We start from the raw sequence: 22,162 nt of genomic DNA on the forward strand, positions 1-22,162 counted from the left end.
CTGTTCATTTGGAGACTAAGAGAAGGTTGAAACTGAAATTATGTCTGAAGTTTGGCTTTAGTCAAAGGCTGACCCTGTTCTTCAAAAGGGGCTGGAAATTAAAATAGCAATGAAGTGAAAAACCAGCCTTGGAGGATTCAACCAGGTTATGCATATTTTAATGGAAGATGATGCTTGTTGAAACGTTGATGCTATTCATTTAGACACACTGCCATCTGCCAGAAAAGCAAGTGTGGCAGGGGAATATTGAAAAGAAGGAGAAAACTGTAACAGGAACCAGTAAATGTGTATAGTTGTGTATGTATTTCCAATTTTTATCTTCTTGTCCATGCCTTATTTCATGGGACTGTGGTTGGTAGGGACAGGCACAGAGATTCTGCATCTGGAAATAAGACTGTCACTTGTCTTTTGTAGTTTCAGACAGGAAATGTGGTAACATCCTGATTCCATTTTCAGTAATCTGTTTCTGAGGTCCCAAAGGGTTAAGCACAAATGTACAATTGAGTTCCTGACCTTAAATACTTGGGCTTTCTCAACTTTGCGTCCATGAATTTGTGAGGAAATTTAAAGTAGAGGGGATATCCCCATAAATGTAGCAATCTACATCTCTTATTTTTTTGCCCTTTGTGAAAGGTGGTTATATATAGTGCAGTTTTAAGGTAAGGACTATTAAATCAAAGGAAAAATTAACAGTAAGCACTTATTTGTGCCATTACTAATTTAAAAAGTACACAGACATGGGCACAGCTTTACATGCCTGTACATGTGTCCATTGTATGATTCCCTTGTGCATCGTCTCACATATTCTGCCATATACAACCCACATACTTCCATACCTCCACCACTCCTCAGATAATCTTCTGCAGTTCCCACTTTATCCCTATACTCCACACACACCTCCACCTGCCCCCATACTCCCCACCACGATATCCCTCAACCTTCCTGCTCCCTAAACCCCCCATAATTCTCCACATCCTTCTAAATTCATCACATACCTCCGCCATATCCCCATGACCCCACTTCCCCAGCACCCCACGCACATTCCCACGCATCCCAACACCTCCCACATCTCCACTAGCCTCCACATGGCCCTCACTTCCCTCGCTCCCCCCATTGGGATCCAGTCATGCAAGGAAATGTTTCTGTCTTGTCAACTCGGTTAAGATCCTCTTTTCACCTCCTTTATTCATTCTTATAGTTTTGAACATTTCTGAGTATCCACTTCCCTTTGGATGATTCTGGCATTTCTAAAGATATGAATTTCAGCCACCAATCTGGCAACTATCCTTAGCCTGATTATTTGCTCCATGCCCATGGTATGTAGCCACTCTGCGGGTCTTTTTGCTGGAGCAGATTTTCTCTGCGTGGGCATCACCTGTATGTGTTCATTTCTGTACAGCCTTGTTTCCGCCGTGCTCCCTGGGAGTTCAATAAGCAGTCTGTTTAGGAACAAAGGGGTATTTATTTTTCAGTTTGTTGCAGTTGCTGATTGCTCCTAATAACCTTAGCGCAGTCTTTGTTTCTTTACAGAACACCTGGTTAGTTGACTCGATGGTTATAGTAGCAGAACCTCTTTCTCCTTTTAGAAGATTGATTTCTTTTCAACTTTTTGAGTGTTGTTTCTTTTTAAAGCTTTCAAGTAAGTGAAGTTATTTCAAGATAAAACATTATCCTCCATTCTGGTTAACAAAGTTTAGGTGGAAATGTGTAACTTTGGGAATTAAGTATGAGAACTTTATATATTTTTTTCTATAGGAAAACCTGATCCTAAAAGACAACCCACAGTTTAATAACCCTCATTTAAGAATGTTATAGAAAGAGGTTCAGTGGTCAAAAAATAACATCATCAAACACTGAAATGTCTATAAGACATACACTGTGGATCCCCATACCCCTTTTCCTTGCCTAGGTACTGGAGTTGGGAGTAGGAGATCTTGGAGATCAAGAGCCCATGAGGCCCTTGATGCTTAGTCTGACTGACACACTTTTTTGTTGGGCTTCTCCATAGTCCTGTAGTTGGTGCTGGTTACTCAGGGCACCTGCAACAGTTTCATACCACATCCTCTGTCTAGTGGCTAGCAATAGTCTTTCAATTCTTTCCCTGTACTGATGTGAATTGGAGACTAGGAACTGGATTATCTTGAAAGTTTTTACTGCTTGGGAAAACAGAAAGAAATATCTCTTGTTCAGGGCACTTTTCATCTGCACTGGCTTTCCTTTGTTCCTTGTCACCAATCTTCTGTTATGGACCCCAAGAATCACTGTGTTAATCGGCTTATTTTGGGAAGTAGTTAACATGAGTTATATCTGTAGGGTGTGAATATCCTGTTTACTGTGGGTTTTATCTTGCCAATGTTTAACAGTCTTCCCTTGCAAATACTACCGGATGTTAAAAATTTCAAATTTGTAATTGAGGCAAACTTTTCACTTAAAAATGTTTTCCAGTGTGTTGACTTTTCAGCTGCCAAGTTATCTTAAACCAGAATTGCGAGCCTGGTGTTGGAAATAAATGGTATGTAGACCAATGACAGAAGCCTTAGGAGAATTTCGGACAAGGATGGAGTGGTTTGGGAGGAAAATAATTACTCAGTGGGTATGGGTTGTTACAGGGTCTATGAGGCCACAAAGTGTTTTCTGAAGGGCATAGTAAAACAAGATCTGAGTTGACACTCTGAACTGGATTGCAGGATTATTCTGACTGTTTCTGTAACTGATTCAGATTACTCTAGCAAGGACTTGCTCATATTGTCAGCATCCACGGAAATCATTCTTTACCTATTCTCATATCATTGTTTGCTTTGAGTACACAAAATCTTCTCTTACAGAATAGTTTATTTAAAACATTAGAAATCTATACTTATTTTGTTTTAATGGTATTCTTTTGCTTTGTTTCCATTATAAGAAAAAATTTTTAATCACTTTTTGAAGCAGGAAATATTAGGAGAGTGTCTTTGAAACTTTTTGATTATATTCTATTGGTAAAAATGCTTTATGCATCCACCCATAGTATTTGTGTGTGTGTGTGTATATATGTATGTATATGTGTATATATATATACATACACACACACACACACACACACACATATATATATATGTATATATATATATAGTTTCTTTATTGACTTCAGAGAGAGGAAGGGAGAGGGCGAGAGAGAGATAGAAACATCAATGATGAGAGAATCATCACTGATTGTCTGCCTCCTGCATGCCCCCTGCTGGGGGTGGAGCCCGCAACCCAGGGCATGTGCCCTGACTAGGAATTGAACTGAGATCTCCTGGATCCTAGGTCGATGCTCAACCACTGAGCCACGCCTGGCCAAGCTATATATGTATATTTTTAACCTACAAATTATATATATATCTTTTGTTTTGTATTCTGCATATTATAAATCAGAAAACTTAATCAGGATGATGAAATAAGATAAAAGTGAAATAATATTTTAATGTAGATTATATTTTATAAAAATAAATATGTCTTTAATGTGAGCAATGTAATAGATCACAATTTTTGAAGAATTTTTAGCGTGAGTGTTCTGACTGGTTATACTTCATCATTTAAAAATCTTAGCTTAATACTTAGTAATGCAGTGATTCAGAGGTCTCTAAGTTCAGTTTATTTTTATACGTAGTTTTCATGTCTGTCATAGTTGAATATGTACCTCACAAGGATGTGTCATTTCAAATTGAAGAAATAAATTATTGACTGTTGCTAAATCACAATGCTCATTTTTCAGTTCTACCTACCAATTTTACAAAGGGTTTTGCAGAAATTCAGCTGGCAGTTTTTCATCTTACCCGATGTCAGTTGGTTCCTGCAAACTAATGGAAAAGCTGGGAATTTTAATATTTTAAAGGATCAGGTTAAAAACTCACTCAAACTTTCACGAGGAATACTTTAAAACAGATTAGGACATTTTATTTCCAAGTTTAAACTATATGGCTACGTGAGTATTTATAGTTTCTGGCAACAAAAACCACATAGCACTGAAAACATTTCCAAATATCCATTTTCAAAATGTTCACTTCAAAAGGCTTACTCATGGATTATTTAAATGTCACTTTTACTTTGAAGGAACAGCTTAGATTTTTTTTGAAAATACCTGCTGCATAGACACTGCTGACAACCACTTGTCATCATAAAGCAGGTTAGCAAATTGGGAGCACTTCTCTCTCTTGTCAAGAACAATACACAACTAATCTTCAAGTTCAGAAACAAGTAGTTCACTTTGAGATAAGCAGGAAATCTTTATGTGGGAAAAGATTTTCCAGGTCACACATCATCTCGTTATGAAGAATTGTAAATATTTTACCATTTAAAATAATATTCTCTACAAATTCACCCAAGTGGTCAAATATAAATGGTAATAAACTGAAATTCGAAAGCAAATGAAGGAACCGAGAACGAGTGTCAGTATTTCTGCCTCGAAGCTCCCAGTTTTCCTTAAGGATACCTCAAGTGCCTTATCAATATTGTAGTCATATGAGATGTGGACTGAGTGAGGGCATTATTGTCAATCCAAGTCTTAAATATTAGTAAAGCTTAATTTATTTCTTATTTTTTTATTAAAAAATTCAATGTAAGTAGAAGTTCTAGTATTTCCTTTTCACTGCCAATTGACCTCTTCTGTCCTCTGTTTTGGAGACCACTTCATGAGGTTATCAGATTCACTGTTCTATCCAGAATCACTGGAATGGTTGGGTCATAAGCTCGGCCAATGGCTTTATATAGCACTAAGATAGTTTTCCAATATCTCTTTTTATCTATTAAGCATATTAGATGATAATCTATTTGTAACTCCTTACTACTCCATTAGATAAAAATTAATGAATCTCTAAAGATATACTTTTAAAAAGTTAAAAATGTAAGAAAGGATATCATTTAGAACACAAGAAGAAAATTTAATGCAAAAATCTAAAGAAAGCAGGAGTTAATCATTCTCTTTTGAAAGCCTTCTTCTATACAGAATATAGTTCGCTCTTTGGGTTTAGAGTACTTTTCTGGAGTGATTAAGTGAAATTACTTAGAAACAGCTGTATATTACTTCTCATCTGAAGGCTATAATCTCACCATTGCTTTCCTTTTCTTTGGAAAGTTTCTGCTTTGCACATATATTTTTTTACCTGTCTCTAGAGCTGCGCTGCCCAATACAATAGCTACTAGCCACATATGTCTGTTGAATTGCAAATCAATTAAAATTAATCAAAATTAAGAATTTAGATCCTTGGCTTCACTAACCCAATTTCAAATGTATAGTAGCTTCATGTAACTAATGGCTACCATATTGGACAATGTAATGGACAGCTCTGCTCTGGAATATGGTCTAGTTTATAGTGATGTCAAACCACACAGATTCTTGAAAACTTTCAAATCCCTGAATTTCGTCATATAGTTGAATCAGTAACACTGCCCTTACGAGCAGGAAGGGATGTTGAAGGACAAACTTGAAATTAATTTTGGCATGATCAACTGTATTAAGTCAGTTGAAAATAAATAACGAGAAACTTAAAAACTATTTTTAATGCCATAGTTTTACACTGAAAACTGTAAAAATCTTTCAGTAAATGGAGAAAAGTAAATGTTAGTAATTTTCTAGATATTTAAATTTCCACTGTATTTTATAGCAAAACTCCTTTCTTTCATTACTAATACAAAATGTGGTTGACATGAAGTTACTCTTTCTTACTGGAATGTAGGACAACGGTCAGGTATTCGCTGGTGCCTAGCACAGTGCCTGACACATTGGTTGAATTAATGGAAGCAGCACACTGTTGTTATATGGCCTCCCTATAATATATAGCCATAGTTTCTTTTATTTTGGATAGATTTTTTTAAAAAAATGTATTTTATTTTTATTGTTGACATTATTACATATTCCTCCCCCTCCCCCCCATCCCTCCTTCCCTTCCCTCTTGCCATCACCAGGCCGTTGTCTGTGTTTATGGGTTATATGAATCTGTTCTTTGGCTAATCCCTTCACCCTCTTTCATCCCATCAGCCCCACCCACCTCCCCTCTATCATCTGTCAGTCTGTGCCATGTATTCATGTCTCTGGTGCTATTTTGTGTCAGTTTATTTTATTCATTAAATTCCACATATAAGTGAGATCATATGGTACTTGTCTTTCTCTGACTGGCTTATTTCACTTAGTATTATAATTTCCAGGTCCATCCATGCTGTCACAAAAGGTAAGAGTTCCTTCCTTTTTACATGGTGTAAATGTACCCCATCTTTTTTATCCACTCTTCTACCAATGGGCATTTGGGCTGTTTCTAGATCTTAGCTATTGTAAACTGTGCTGCTATGAACATAGGGGTGCATATATTCTTTCCGATTGGTGTTTCAGAATTCTTAGGATATATTCCTAGAGGTGGGATCACTGGGTCAAAAGACGGCTCCATTTCTAATTTTTTGAGGAAGCTCCATACTGTTTTCCATAGTGGCTGCACCAGTCTGCATTCCCACCAGCAGTGTACTAGGGTTCCCCTTTCTCCACATCGTCCTCTTCAGCACTTGTTTGTTGAGTTGTTCATGGAGCCATTCTGACAGGTGTGAAGTGGTACCTCATTGTGGTTTTAATTTGCATCTCTCTGATGATTGGTGACATTCAGCATTTTTTCATGTCTCTTGGCCATCTGTATGTCCTCTTTGAAGAAATATCTATTCAGGTCCTTTGCCCATTTTTTAATTGGATTGTTTGTCTTCCACATGTTGATTTGTATCAGTTCTTTCTTCATTTTGTAAATCAACCTTTTATCAGATGCATAATTATCGAATATGTTCTCCCATACAGTGGGTTTCCTTTTAATTTTGTTAATGGTTTCTTTTGCTGTGGAGAAGCTTTTTAGTTTGATATAGTCCTAGCCATTGCTTCTGATTCTGAGTGAAGTTGACCAAAATAAAATTAACCATTTTTCTTCATAGTAGCCATTTAGACTGCTGCTGGCTAGCTTCTAAGTCTGCTTTATTCCAGGCTAAACATCCTCTGGTCATTCAAGTATCCTTGCTTTGCTAGACTTTACCAAAAGAGGTCATACCACTGCTGTATGACTCCGACTGGGGCCAAGCCTGCAATTGAGGTACGTGCCCTTGACTGGAATCAAACCCGGGCCCTTCAGTCTGCGGGTCAGTGCGCTAACCACTGAGCAAACCAGCTAAGGCCCCATTTGTTTTTGAACTAGTGAAGCCCTAACTTGTTTGGTTTTGTTACATAGTCCTTTCTAAAATTAATAGAAACTGCATCTATTTTTCAGTTTTTCACTATGTTCCTGAGAGTTATTTGAAAGGATATTCTGGAATTGTTTCAAAACAAGGGTTAGGAATCACTATTCCAAAATAACTGTACTGAGGTACCTAATAAGTCAGTTAAGGGAAAGGTGGCTATCTTATTGAGAGAAAGACATATCCAGCAAGGGAGTCAACAGTTCACCAGTGGCTATCACCATCTTGTGGGAGCAAAAACCAGCTTAATCTTAGGTTGTTCTCTAGATCTTTGGAGATTCATATGTCACTATTCTAAGCTTAGCAGAAAATACCTGAAATAGTGTGACAAGGAATATAGCAATTGAATATAGAATATGTTCCATATATTTAATATTCTTTTTTTAAATTTTATTTTTGTTTAAAATATTACAGATGTCCCTTTTTCTCCCCAGTGACCCGTTCCACCCTCTCCCTTTCCCCTCCCCAGTCCCTCTCCCCACCATTGTCCGTGCCCTTGGGTTGTGCATATACGCATATAAATTCTTTGGTTACTCTCTCCCCCTCCACCCACCCGCCCTCCTCCATCCCTCTGACATTGATCAGACTGACGCATATAATTAATATTCTATATTGAATATAGAGTATATAAGTATTCAATATGCTGAATTGAAGTTTAATATAAAAATTGAACCCTGTTTAGAAGAGAAAAAAATACTATTACTAAGAACTTTGAAACCTTGCTTTTTAATGAATCATAGAAATTGAGAAGGTTTTCCAAGGAAGAGAAGACCCATGGGTGATCTAAAAACTGTCTTTAGATATGAAAATAGCTATTATGTGGATATTTATACTTTTTCTTAAAGGACCCAGGGGTTAGACTATGATTTATTGGTAAACCAACAGGAACTACAGGGGGATCTGTTTAGCTCAATGTCAGTGGAACTTTTTAACAATCGGAATTGTTCAAAAATTGAGAATATATATTTTAAATCAGGAAATTGTAAATTTAAATGTCAGATTTGTTTAATCACACATTACCATGTGAGGATGTTATAGGATTTAGTATTTTCAGCAGTAAAAGGTGCCACTTGACAGAATTTTGCAGGGCTCAAAACTTTATGCAACATTGACTATAAGTGTCTCTGCAACCATAAGGTTTTATACTTCTAGTATACTGTAAGGGGGACCACTGAAAGATGTTTCCATCCCAAAGCAACATTTGTTGTCCTTGCATTGGCACTACTTTGAGTTCTCACACTGGATGTGGATATGCATGCCAAACCTGAGATTTTCCAATTTTTTCCCCGTGATAATGATAAACTACTATTTATCATTGCCACCTTCATTCAAGCTAGATTCTGAGATCTGGTTTCCATTTACTCATTAAGCACTTTGGGAATATTGAGAGAAGACTAATTTTGATGGAAATAAGAAGAAAAAGCCAAAAGGTGTTTAGTTAACATTAGATTGTAAATCTGGGATATTCTGAGCCAGAAAGAAGGCAATATAGGGAAGTATCTTTAATTTTTTTCTTTAGTCTAACTTACTTCTTTTGCTTATGAAGAAGTTATATATTTTACAGTAGTAGATAAGCCCATTTTTCAACTATGAGAAGGACATGGTATTTGGTGTCTGCTGAATGACACTCCTGTGTATACATTCCATGCCACTGGATTGTATCATCAGGCTTCTTGAACCTGTTGATCTAATGTTGGGCCCTATGAAGTATTTGAATTAGAATGTAGAAGGAGAGCACTGTCTGTCTGTGGAAGGTAAACAAACTTTATCTATCTGTGTATCTATATATCTATCATCTATCAATCAGATAAAACTTTATTAGCTTTGTGGACTACATGCAATGTTTAAAAAATAAAAAGCTCTTATAAGATCTAATTCATGAGTGGTATAGGTGAAGGCACAAATATATTTGATGGTATGTGCTAGTAATTAAGTTTTCTTTAGCCTTAGTCTGAAGAGTCTATGAAATTCCCCAGTTAAGTGTCCCATTAATACAAGTTTGTTTTTCAATCTCTGTATATGAAAATAATTATTTAATATTAATCAAGACATATTCATTTAGTGCTTCATTACCCTATAAATTAGATACTATTGTTTTTTTCTATTTTCTAGACCTAGGGTGGTTTTAAGTAATTCGATTAAGGTCATAAAACTAGCAAATGGTAGTTCAGGAATTTAAACTGTCAGACAGTAGTATGGTGGTAAATGGTTGTTTAGAAAGAGAGTCACTGGTAGTGGCCCATGGGATGATCTTGTTAGTCTTGCTGTGGTTGTGCTTATGAGAGCTCAGTCAAGAAGCATGCTAGAATCTTACTTATGTGGGAAATTAGATGTAGAACAAACAAGAAGAACTCATCTCGCTCTCGGATGGCCAAAACAAATTTTGAAAAGGACATGGTAAGCTCGTATACAAATTCAGATTATGATCAATGTAAAACGGGTTCCATCTGCAGGTATATGAGTGTCAGCAGCGGCAGTTTCTTGCTAGTGGCGGTCTGTTGGTTCAGTGCATGGCAGTGACGTGGGATGGTAAGAGTGTCCAGTTTGAAACAGGACCCAAGAGATAAGATCCATCTCCTTAGATACGAGTTGATGAGGGCTGTATTCACTTTTGGGACAGCAGCTAAGGGGGCAGGTGTGAAGGAAAGGGACCGACTTCCAGCAGGCAATTAGAATACAAATCAGAATGTAGGAATCGAAGTTTAATCTGGAGGACTGCAGGTCACTTTGGACAACGATGCCAAGGGGATTCTCAGTGATTATGCTACCATAAATAAATTTTAGATTCTAGTCATCGCTGAAGACAAGCCACTTAAAGTGCTGCCCAACTTCTCTGTGGCATAGGGTTAGAGTGGGGCTGAGCTTAAAGGTGGGAGATCTATACATATGCAGCTGGGCCACAGGGGCAAGAGGACTGACTCACACGTACCAATGGATATGAACTCAAAGTATCAGACTTTCTTGATCTTTTCAATTCAGTTCAATGAGAACTTCTGATGAAATAAGAAGTTAGTGAGCAGATTTGGAATACGTAGCTAAGTTTATAATGGAGCCAATCAGGAAAAGAAAATCTCTACCTATTAAACCTTTGCTTTTGTCACATTCGGTAGCTGAAAAATTGCTACTTGTCCAATTCTAGATGTGAGAAGCAATCAGAATATACAGTGAGTGCCTAAGGGTGACTTTTGGGGGGTTAAATATAGCTTTGTGTCATTAGCTTAGGTGGGGGAAAAATCCCATTGTGACAGCAAATCAGATCTAATGTGGTACTCCCTCTGTTATGATTATATAAAAGAATATGGTGGAAGCTTGTCAAAGCTCTCAATGCTAAATGAGTCTACTGATGCTTGGCAGCCCCCTTTTAGAGCACAGTGAAGAATCATGTTGCTTAGTTACAGTCTTGGCTGATTTAGAAAGCTGTAACTGACTGTATTATGCAAGAATTAAACTCTATTCCTTGCTATTTCCTTTTTTCTTAAGGCAGAAAGCCTATTTACCATCTTTTTATTTAATTATTTTGGTATCTTTATCAAGTCATTTATACATATATATATTCATCCAGAAAAAGGTTCGATTTATCATTGTCTTTCCCTCCCCAGGGCTTATAGATTGAGAGAGAGAGCAAGTGTGTAGTTGATGATACAAGCAGAACATAAAATATTGAAATAACTTAAATACTTTGCCCTCAAAGTAATGTGTAAGTGTGTGTTTGAATATTTTTTTGCCATTTGAATTCATTGTTTTTCTTCTCTCTTTCAGTTTATTCATAGTTTGGGTTGCTATTGTCTTTATAATGCAAAAGAATGTGTAATATTTAATGATATTTTTATGTTTCAAAATGTAAACTCAGGTATAGGTGTATGAAGAGGTGTAGGGAACAGTGAATATAATTGGTGAAACAGGAGTAAGAGTAAGGGCTAGAGTTGGAACCAAAAGCATAAAAACAGAGGGATTGAGGAAAAAAAGGAAGAACTGTAAATGGAGATTTAGAGCAATTATTGTACATGAAGTAGAAAAGTGTGTAAAGGGGGAAATGTTAGATGTGTCAGAGCTAATTTCAATGGGATAAAAATACTCGAGGAGAATCTAAGAAGCTTTTGGTTCATTCTCTGTCTCCAGAAAGGAGTACTTTATACTATTCTAAATATGTGGATATCCACTTTATTTTTAATAGCTCCTCAAGAGAGAGAGCCCTTCTTCAGCAATGCTTTTTATTATCTTACCGTAATTATTGTAATGAACTAAACCATGACCTATCTTGATTATGTAATTATTTCAGTAGATTTTACTGTTGGCTTGTCAGTACAATCTCTGCTTTATGCATGCAAAAGCAGTTTTTCCTGCTGGTGTTTACACTTCCATGATCACCTGGAGGAAATTCTATAGAGTTGATTCTCTATTTATGTCCAGAAATAGGATAATGGATAATTGTCTCTACAGGCTTGTCCCTATTAAAATCCTAGTTCTATTGAAGCCCAGAATTCATAGACTTAGAATCTGAGCCACCCTATTTATGGGCTTTGTTTTTATGCCGGTCTGTATATCACCTTCATTTGCCACCTTTTAAAATACATTCATCTAAATGTAGTCATTTTCAAAGTGTAGTCCTGGGACCCCTGGGGGTCCTTAAGACCCTGTCACGAGAGTCTGTGAAGTTAAAACTATTTGTATAACAATTCAAAGACATTATTTACCTTTTGAACTCTCTATTCTCTTGTGAATGTAAAAAGACTACCCAAGATATGATATACAAGTAGATTCATTACAGAAAGAAATATAAGAATCTTGTCTAATAAGCCAGACTTTGAGGAGATTTGCAGAAATGTAAAACAATGATACTCTTTTTGCTATTATTTTTTGTTTTGAAAAATATAGTTATTTTTCATAAATATATTATCTATGTTAACATGTTATGGGCTTATTGCTATTTTTAAATGATTAATAAATATTTTTAAATTTTCTCTGTTTTAATATATAAAATGGCAAATCTCAATGGATGTTGCCAATATGTATACAAGACCTTTGGGATTCTTAGTAATTTTCAAGTGTAAACAGGCTCCAAGACCAAAAACTTTCAAGGTCTTATTCAGTGGGCTCACCAGCTTCTGCATGATTCTGACTTTGACTCCACTACCTGGTTTCTGTGCTTTCTCTCTTCCTTACTTTGATGATTCTTCTGACTTACTTATACACCCTTTTTCTCCCCTCCTGATAATTTCGGCCTGAGGCTCCAATGAATTCTCAGCCCAGTATCATTTGAATTGGTGGATGACATAAGGACAATAATCACATTAGTTAAAATAGCAATCTGTTTAAAATAAAATTTTACATATTAAGATTGATATATATATTTCTAGCTATAGTGGATGCATCCAGGTAATATTCTTTAGTATTATTTGATTATTTGATGATAATTTGAATGAAGAAATTCATTTTTTATTTCATTTTTAAACAAGTTTGATCAAAACACCAAAGGTTGGGATATACTGTATTTTACCTTTTGAACTGAAATTTTCAATGTAAATAAAAATCATTTGAACTGTATAGAGTATTGTAGCTTGAAGTGTGTATAAAGACCAGTGTGCCTGTTCAGCTAGTGCTGTTTATTATTCAGTGGCATATTCAGGTAATGCCTCAAGATTTTCTTTAAGATTGGTCAGCTGTTTTACTACTATCATTTGATAAGCTGGTGAGCAGCTATTTAATTTTTGTTTTTAATTAACAGATTGTGGATTTAGTAAACATTTTTTTGTGGGGTTCAATCTATATCTCTCATCAGTTTGTTTTCTTCTTTCATTCTTATTACAACTCACTTAGTTGTAGCCCTAATCATTTCTTGCTTGGACCTTTGCAGCATTCTCCTGCCTTCAGTTTCATTCCTTTCCAATTCATTTTCTGCACTGCTGCCAATGTGATCTTTTAAAAAAAGTTTATATGATGATTATATCATCTTGCCTTTTTTTTTTTTTAATGAGATAATATTACATAGTAGTTAAAAGTGTTGGCTTTGGATTCAGGCTGCCTGTGTTTCTTAAACTCAACATTTTAAAAAAAGGGAATGATTCTATGTTGCATGTAGAATGCTTTGCGTAGTACATTCTCTGGAAATGTTAAGTTTTCCATAGTGCTTTGTATGTTTGAAATTATTCGTAGTTATTTATTTATATCTATCTTCTGTGCTACACTGTAAGCTCCATGCGGGCAGAAACCACATAAGGTATGTTCCATTGTGTCTCAGGGGCCATAATAATGTCCATAATAAAGGTGCTCCACAAATATTTATAGTTGACTGCTTAATATTTTTCAGACTCCTTAACCTGTACCTTAAGGGCCACCTTATATGTATGGCTTTCTAAATCTAAATTTTGTCTGTTCTACAATACCCAGCTGCCTGCCTTCCATGATTCTACCATGGTGTTTCAGGTGTCTGTGCATTTATTTGCACATGCTCTTTTTATTGAGTAACATATAATTTCCCACTTTAGCCACCTAACAGATTCCTGCTTATTCTCTGAGTCCTGGGTTTTGTTCCTTTGCAACCCTTTCACAGCCTATTCCACACTTCACGTAGAGCAGGTTCTCTCCTATGTGCCACTCTAGTACATTGTACATATTTCTATTTTCACACCTATACTGCTGTATCAAAATTATCTGAGTAGTTAATTACAATCACTACATTTATCAGATGCCTGCCCTTTCACTGTCATATGTGTATGTGTATATACATACATATGTATGTAAATATATGTAAAAGTATATTTAATCCTCAGAACAGTTCTAGAAAATACCTATTATTATTTCAGTTTTACAGATGAGGAAACTGAGGCTCAGAGATTTTTAAAAAAATTAATATAGGTTACATCTCAATTAAGAATTTGGTCTGATCAGTTGCTAATGCAAGACTACATTAAGGCAAGGGCAGTGACCTTCTCATACATCTTATTGGTAAGGCTGCTGTTGTAGTTTAAATTCATGTATAGTATCATATTCATGTAATAGAGTATCTCTTATGGCCACTGGTTTCATTACTATATCACACCCAGAAGAGAGCTTTAGATGAATTCTACAGGTACTCCATCTTCTTTCAGGAATGAAAAATTCCAAGTAGAGCCTCCTTACTCATGATGCTCTCCCTAGTAGCTGAAAACCTTAGATCGTAGGTTTAACTTTTAATTTATTTTATATTAGACTTCATTTAAAATTTACTTCATTAATTTCATTTACTCATTACAAGAATTTCTAATTAAAAATGAATAGAGATTTAATTAAAATTGATGGTTTTAATTCTTGTTAGGGAAATTCTATTATCATAAACACTATAATCAACTTCTATTATTTTTAGAATCAAATAAAAAAACTCTGTATATCCCATAATGACTTAGTTATGTGCTTTAGATTCTATTGTTTTTCGCTTGTAATAGATGCCTTTTGTGAAAAGGTTGTAAAGAATTCGGAGTAGGTGGCTCTACAAATTGACTAGTGATTATTCTCAATTCACCATTGTCATGTATTTTTGTCATTTCTCTAGATTTGAAAGAATGACTGAACACATGATGCTTTTAAAAACTGCATCTCTTTCTTTTTGACATTAAAAGAGAGGGCTTTGCAGATACTCTTCAGCTAAATCCATATAAATCCTCCTCCACAACAAAACCACCAAATTAAAAATTAGATTATTTCTTAACATCAAGTTTTGCAATATATATAAATGTATAATTGGAAAATTTTATCTTCATTCATTTTTAGCCTTCTCTTTCTACGTCCTTTCCACCCCTCCCTTCCTTGGCCCTTCCTTCCGTATTTCTTTGTCTCCCTTATTTTTCCCTCTTGCTTTTCCTCTGCTCTCTCTCTTTTTTTTGAGGTGCCATATTTATTCACTGCTCTAACAGATATTCATTGATCACATTAAAAGCCATGTAGAATTATATTTCTTATAACAAAAGTCATGGCAAACACTTAACAAGCAATGCAAAAAATAGGAATTAAAAATAATTTAACCAAATGAGAGTATTTTTATTTTATTTTATTATTATTATTTTTTTTAGAGTATTTTTAAATGTACAACTAATGTAAGATGAAAGACACCAAAAAGTTAAAAAAATAAAAAGGTGAACTTGGGGTGGTGAACATACAATACAACATATAGATGATGTATTATAGAATTGTACACCTGAAACCTACATAATTTTATTAACCAGTGCCATCCCAATAAATTCAATAAAAAAGAGCCTAACCAGAGTGGTTCAGTGGGTTGAGTGTTGTCCTGTGCACCAAAAGGTTGCTGGTTTGATTCCCAGTCAGAGCACATACCTGGGCTGCAGGTTCCATCTTTCCCTCGCTGGGCACATATGGAAGGTAACCGATCAATGTTTCTCTCTATCTCTCTTTCTCTCTCTCTAAGCGTGTCCTCGGGTGAGGATTTTTTTTAAAAAATTCAATAAAAAAGAAAAAAAAAACCCGGCAGATTGACAATGACTCCAGGAAAGTTCTGTGAATCCTAGATGAACATGCTCTTTAAGAACTGCAGTCGTTCATGGACAATTTAAGTCCCACCTCATTTCCTTGATCAAAGTAGTTACCATGGAGGCTCAATTAGGGACTAAGTCAGGTACATTTTTCTTTAAGTGACAGTCATAGGAACATCCCCACCCCACAGTTTTTCTGGCTGGGGTTTAAGCTGTTTGGACAGTCTAAATTATCACTGATCATAAGCTGAGAGGATGTGATAGCTTTAGGAATGCCAACAAATCCAATGGATCCAAAGCAGGTACTAAGTTCAGGACCTAAGCGAGCACCTTTATATCTGACCACAGGGTCACATTTAGATTGTAACCCACCTACAGTCCCTGGTTATTCCTGCTCTCCAAGTCTTGCAAACTTCTAGTCAGTTTTCTATTTAACACAACTTTAATTTCTCTAAGCAAGAGATGAAGTTTAACCTTTCTTTGTATTGGCCACAGATATTTACCACAGATAATAAAGGACACCCTACAGCCACAAACAGAGGGAAAGAAGATGGAGGTTTTAGAGACATAGTATTATAGACACACAAAACACAACATGGTCCCTAAGATAAAACAATCAAACACACATACACATGCACACATACACACAACACAGACACTGATATTAAACTCTTAAAAGTTAATATTTTCCTGATGCTTCAACATCCCCACAAACAGGCTGTGAACACCAGGTGAACAAATGCACCACTGTGATAAGGCTGGCCCCTGCCACAAGTCCCCCTTCTTGACTTCCAGTGACTGTCCCTTGCGTTTGCATCTGGCTTTCCTCCTCCAGGACCTGTAAGTATAAGAAATTTTAAAATTTATATGCCTCTATAAGGGTCATTTCTGTTGGAAATATCTTTAAAACCAAAGGGGCACTTAGTTCCCCATTTACACCACCATTGGTGACAAGGGTGGGATGATTCTGAACTCTGGCAAAGTCGCTGAGAGACGCCCTTGTGTGCTCATGGTGACTGATCAGCTCCACACTGTGGAGAGGCTCCCTGTCTTGTCCAAGTTCCATCCACTGCTTTGAGCTTTGTGTTGCCCTCCTCCCCAGGGCTGCTGAGATTTCCACCCGAAAGTTCGAATCTCGTCCAAAGCCCGTAAGGTACGTGGGATGCCTCTGCCCAGACGTGATCCAGCAGGAGGGGTGATCATCATCTTTTTACATCCTCTGGTGTCAGTCCCGGGGCAGATGAACCCATCTTCTCTGTGTGCCTTTGGTGACCATGCTCTTGGGAAGGACCCCTCTGCATAGGAGCCGAGTGTCCTGCTACCTTGTCACCTCCCTAGTGCACCCCATTGCGCGCTAGCTGGAGCACCATGTCTCCTGGAATAGTGCCTGGGAGGATAACTTTCCCAAAAAAGTTGCTTCTCCTTCACATTGGCAGAGTCCTATCGTGCTTTCGAACTACCCACACAGTGAACAGAGTTTCCAAGATGAAAGGTGCTTAAACAAATGGCCTTTTTATTGTACAAACCAGAGCAATGTGTGACAGGCAGTTTATAATTTGGTGACCTGGAAGCTGTAAAACTTCATCATCAAGCACTACATGAGACCAACTACGTTCCTGTAAAACCTAGCCCTCCTCTGCAAGCAGCCAGCAGAACTCAGAGTCTTTTGGGGCAACACAAGGTCAGGTCCATGCCCTGCCTTTCAGAAAGAAGGGCTTAGGACACTCATGATTTCCTCCAACCAATAGGAGAGCACAGAGGTCAACTCTGCTGAACACTAGGGTGGTGACTGATGCACTCTGTGTAGACCTGCCAGGTGGTAGAGGTGAAATGGTTTCTGCCACAGAAACTGGTGGTGACATAAACCTGGCAAGGACCCTGGGAAGGTTAAACATGCTTCCCACATAACCAAAACTTATAGTGATCTCCGTCTGTAGAGGTCCAGATATATGAGTCAATTCAAGCCGACAGCTCCTCACAGAGGCTTTCCTCCAATGCTGTTAAACTAAGTAAGGAAAGAGCACATTTCCTGTGTATCTAAGGCCTTTTACCAGTGTAAACTCTTTGGTGTTGACTGATGTTAGACTTGCAGCTAAACAATTTGCCACATTCACTGCATGTGAGCTCTCCTATGTTGAAGGAGGCCAGAGCTCTGCCTAAAAGGTCTCCCACGTTCACTGCACTCATGAGGCTCAGCTCCGTTGTGAACTGTGCTGTGTCAAATGAGGTGGGTTTTGTGGCTAAAGAATATCCCACATTCACTACATTCATTAGGCCTTTCTGTAGTGTGGACTCCTTGGTGTTGCATGAGGATAGATTTCTAGATAAAGGATTTCCTACAATCACTGCACTCATAAGGCCTTTCTCCAGTGCGAACTTTTTGGTGTTGAATGAGGACAGATGTTTTGCTAAAACACTTCCCACATTCAATGCACTCATAAGGCCTTACCCCAGTGTTAACTCTCCGGTGCCAAATGAGGTGAGTTTTACAGGTAAACGACTTCCCATGCTCAGTGCACTCATAAGGCCCTGCTCTAGTGTGTGCTCTTTTGTGTTGAAGGAGGCTCGAGCTTTGGCTAGATGATTTCCCACATTCAGTGCATTTATAAGGCCTTCATTAGTGTGAACTCTCTGGTGTTGAATGAGGTCAGGTTTCTGGCTAAAAGATCTCCCACATTCAGTGCACTCATAGCGCTTTGCTCCAGTGTGAACTCTCCAGTGTTGAATGAGGTGGGTTTTGCAGCTAAAGAATTTCTCACATCACACTCATATAGCTTTTCTCCAGGGTGAATTTGCTGGTGCTGAGCAAGTCTGCACTTGCAGCTGAAGCCTCCCCCACATGTGCTACACTCAAGACCTTCTCCAGTGCAGACTCTCTGGTGGAGAAGTGGGTGTGTATTGCTGAAAACTCTTCTGCTTTCAGTCTACTTGTCATGACTTTTTCCACCATTGAAGGGCTCAGTGCTGCTCTGTGGCTTCTCACCATTGGTAGTGGCCTGATGTTAAAGGCCTGAGGTAGCTAGAAAGTCCTTCTCAACCTCCGCGCAGGTGAATGGCTTCCCTGACACGTGGAATCTACAGTTCCTCACAAATGAGTCCCTGTCCACAACCACTGTGAAAATTTTTTCTCCACTGTCATGCTTTTGGTACTGGCGGAGGTTTTTACTGAACCAGAAGCCTTTGGTTCCCCCACCTAAGTATGGCTTCTGCCCAAGATATATTGCTTGGAGCTCAGTCAGGTGCAAAATGTCTTTCAAGCCTAGGACACACTTATCACAGGGGTGAGTCTTCTGGGTTGGTGGATCTGCCTTAGAAATTTTGAGCTGTGACTTTCCTTCCATAGAAACACTTTGCTCAGAAGGTGCCTCCTCTTCCTCCGCTCCACACCAGCAGTTCAGGGATGCTGTAAGTGCAAAATTCTCCAACATCACAGCATGGTACAGGAGCCTCTGTGCCTTATCTAGGAGCCCCCACTCCTCCTGGGAGAAATAAATGGCCACACAGCCCTCAGCTGGGTGCCTCAGTGCAACCACTGCTGCCAGACTGTGGGCAGAGTGGGCACGAGTGGCAGGCAACTGGGGTGGGGACGTGGCAGAAGAGTTGCTGCAGCCCAGTGCCTCAGACCTGCCTCTGTGTAGCCGGGACAACTCCCGCACACGCTAGTCTAGTCACCTTATTCCCAACCCAGTGCTCCCCTCAGCCTGTGACCCACAGGCTGACAAAAGAGCTGCCAAAACAACCTCCAAATGGAGGATGCTGGAAGTCCTGCCTTCCTCTACTCTCTTACTTTTAAAATTTTCTATTCTTGTCTTTCTTGTCCTTTTAAAAAATATTTCTACTGCCTCCCAGAAGGAAAAATGAAAGGTAGAAGCTCTAATTTCCAGTAAGCACTAAAAAAATGGCACAATTTGGGCCAAGATTCTAGGAGCCCCAAACATGCCTAGCGTAGTGATCACATATCTTTTAAAGTATGATTGTACTTTTAATATCTATTCTTTCAGAAAACATAATAAATTCATCATTTTATTACAGCATCTTTTATATACATTTATAAAGTGAGAAATAAATGGTCAAAATATGTTTTTAATTTAAATTAAAATGATAGCCTGGTATGGTTTCTTTAGTATTTTGAGCTCAGTGAGTTAACTCCAGCACTCCACAAAGTTTATGAGCTGTAGGTTGTATGCTACTTTCATAGAGTTTTGGAATTTTCTTTCTGACTCATCTAGTTCTGCTTAAAAAGTCATGTAGGACTTCAACCAAATTAAGAGTAGAATGGATTAGAAAACAGGATTTGGTTAAATGCATATAAAATACCAAGCCAGCAGGAGATCATTGTCAAGCCTAGTAATTTACCTTCAGAACATGACCACATTCAGGTCTCTTGTTCAGGACTCCACAATTAGAATGTATTCTGTTGAATTGCTTCACATATTTAGTTTTACATATCTTACAGGTGTTGTAGGCATGAAAATCAAGGAAATTTTATCTTACCTGAGCTTTATAACTAAAAAAGAACCCAAGGAAAATATTATGAGGTCTAATGATATGGGTCAATTACATAATTCGTAACTGGAAAGATTGTTTTCTGAGAGAGTAGATTCATCTGTGTGTTGGGGATGTGAGAGTCGTTGGTGGAGGGAGAGAGTGTGGAATGTTATGGAGGAAAGAAACAGAAAGGGAAACTGGAAGGGAAAGACTGCCTCTGAAGTGGACTCATTTTTACTTTCTTTAACTCTTGCTAATAAAGGGCTGATTTTGATTTTCTTTAGGTGGGAGAGAAAAGAGGAGGTGAGCTACTATGGAGGTTTATTTTCCATTATCAGATTCAAGGAGGTATGAGAGACAGGGGTGAGAGGACCAGCAGGGGCAACCAACCTCAAGATTGACCAGTTTCGTTTCCAGAAATAATATTATCACCAAGTTTTTCTGGTTGGTGCACAAAAACCCAAATTTTCTCTACTAGAAAATAAATAAATTATAAAGCTAACCTTGTTTAAATGTTTCTGCCAGTAAACTTTAAAATATCGTTCTAGAGTTTTAAATACTGGGCATGCTATGATTAGTTGTAATTAACTTTATTTCTAATTTGGAAAAGAATGTTTAAATTGGTCTTTATCTCCCAGCTATTTTTGTATTATTAGTCCAGTGTCAATGTTTAGAGAAGTGTGATTTAAAAATCAATTTATCAATCTAATAGGTTGTTAACCATAATTGATTGCATAATTAAAAATTTTATTTTTATAAAATTTTTCCAAAGTTATAAAATTAAAACAATTAGAATTATTTATTATAATCTTGAAAACAATACAGAGATGTCAAAAGAAGAAAAAAATATCCCCTACATTTCCTCTTTTTGCCAGCCTCAGATTTCACCTTTTTTTCCTGCATCATCTTGAGTACTGGATGCTGGTTTTTTTTTTTTTCAATTCAGTGGGTAAAAATATCTACTGAATTGTTGCTTCAATGTGTATTTCTTTGATAACAAATAAGATTAAGTGTGTGTGCATCTGTATGTATATATATGTACATAATTATAAATAAGCAATTCTGTGAATATGATGAAATATATATTTTAGTAAGATTTCCCAGTTATGCTCTCTGTTAGCCTAGAAATTAAGTCTGCAAAAACATAGGAATGGAAATGTAACGTTTTACTGGTGAAATCTGAAGTGAGTTTGTCTTCTATTCATTGGTTATATTTAAGCTAAAATAACTCTTCTTTTTATTGGTGAACTTCCACATTGAATCTTCTGTCAGAGGTGGACATCAAGAGATTTAAATGTTTTATCTACTTGTCGTACGAGTTATCAATTTATTTCTTTACTCCAAATCCATCCTTCTTTGCCCTCCTTTGTGATATTGGAGTTGAGTTCTATAGGATTTCCCGTTTGCCAGCTGGGACAGTGTTAAGCTTTTCATTCAGTAGGTGGCATTGGAGAAGAGACTGCATAAAGAAGGGGCTTTTCTTTCTGTTCCCAAAATGCTTTTTCATTTTTGCTCTGAGGGTGAGCTGCATTCAGTGGCCTTCGGGATATCCAGTGTCACATGCATACTCTCCTGTGAGTTTTAAGAGCTCCCATAGGCAACTGGGGCAGCCAATGGGACTTACCTTCCAGAGTTTCACTAGCACCCTCCCAACGGGACCCCCTTCTCATTTCAGGAGGCTTCCTTGCACTTTTTTGCAGCATCTTTTATTTTCTTAAGCACATGAAGTTTTATTCATAATAGCTTGTTTAACAACCTTTTATACAAATTTTATCAACTATATTATTCCTTGGAATTCTAGCTACTTTGGCTTTCTTGAATTCTCAACTCTGTCTTTTCAGTTCAGGGAGACTGGTTTACTTCTTCCTGCGATGAAGCCTGAAGTGTCTCTGCAGGCAGTAATCATAGGGATGTCCTCCTTTTCATTCTCTTGGGAATGTTCTGTTGCTTTGCCTGTTGTCCAATATTGTTTTATTTTCCAGTTTTTT

The 22,162-nt window shown here is 37.4% G+C and overlaps 2 protein-coding genes across 2 annotated transcripts in view; one reads left to right on the top strand and one right to left on the bottom strand.

The window, feature by feature from the left end:
- The window catches only part of GPR158 (G protein-coupled receptor 158), a 315,239-nt gene that overhangs the window by 26,833 nt on the left and 266,244 nt on the right, over positions 1 to 22,162 (top strand). The gene's annotated exons all lie outside the window — the stretch shown is intronic.
- LOC148094381 (uncharacterized) lies at positions 16,366 to 21,877 on the bottom strand. The gene is given in 8 exon segments (XM_087817703.1): positions 16,366 to 16,524; positions 16,624 to 16,793; positions 17,738 to 17,926; positions 18,027 to 18,302; positions 18,305 to 18,420; positions 18,657 to 19,316; positions 20,181 to 20,193; positions 21,799 to 21,877. Coding segments are annotated over 8 exon segments (1,662 nt in total).

This window comes from Miniopterus natalensis, chromosome 1, assembly GCF_054644295.1.
Source record: "Miniopterus natalensis isolate mMinNat1 chromosome 1, mMinNat1.hap1, whole genome shotgun sequence".
Lineage (NCBI taxonomy): Eukaryota > Metazoa > Chordata > Mammalia > Chiroptera > Miniopteridae > Miniopterus > Miniopterus natalensis.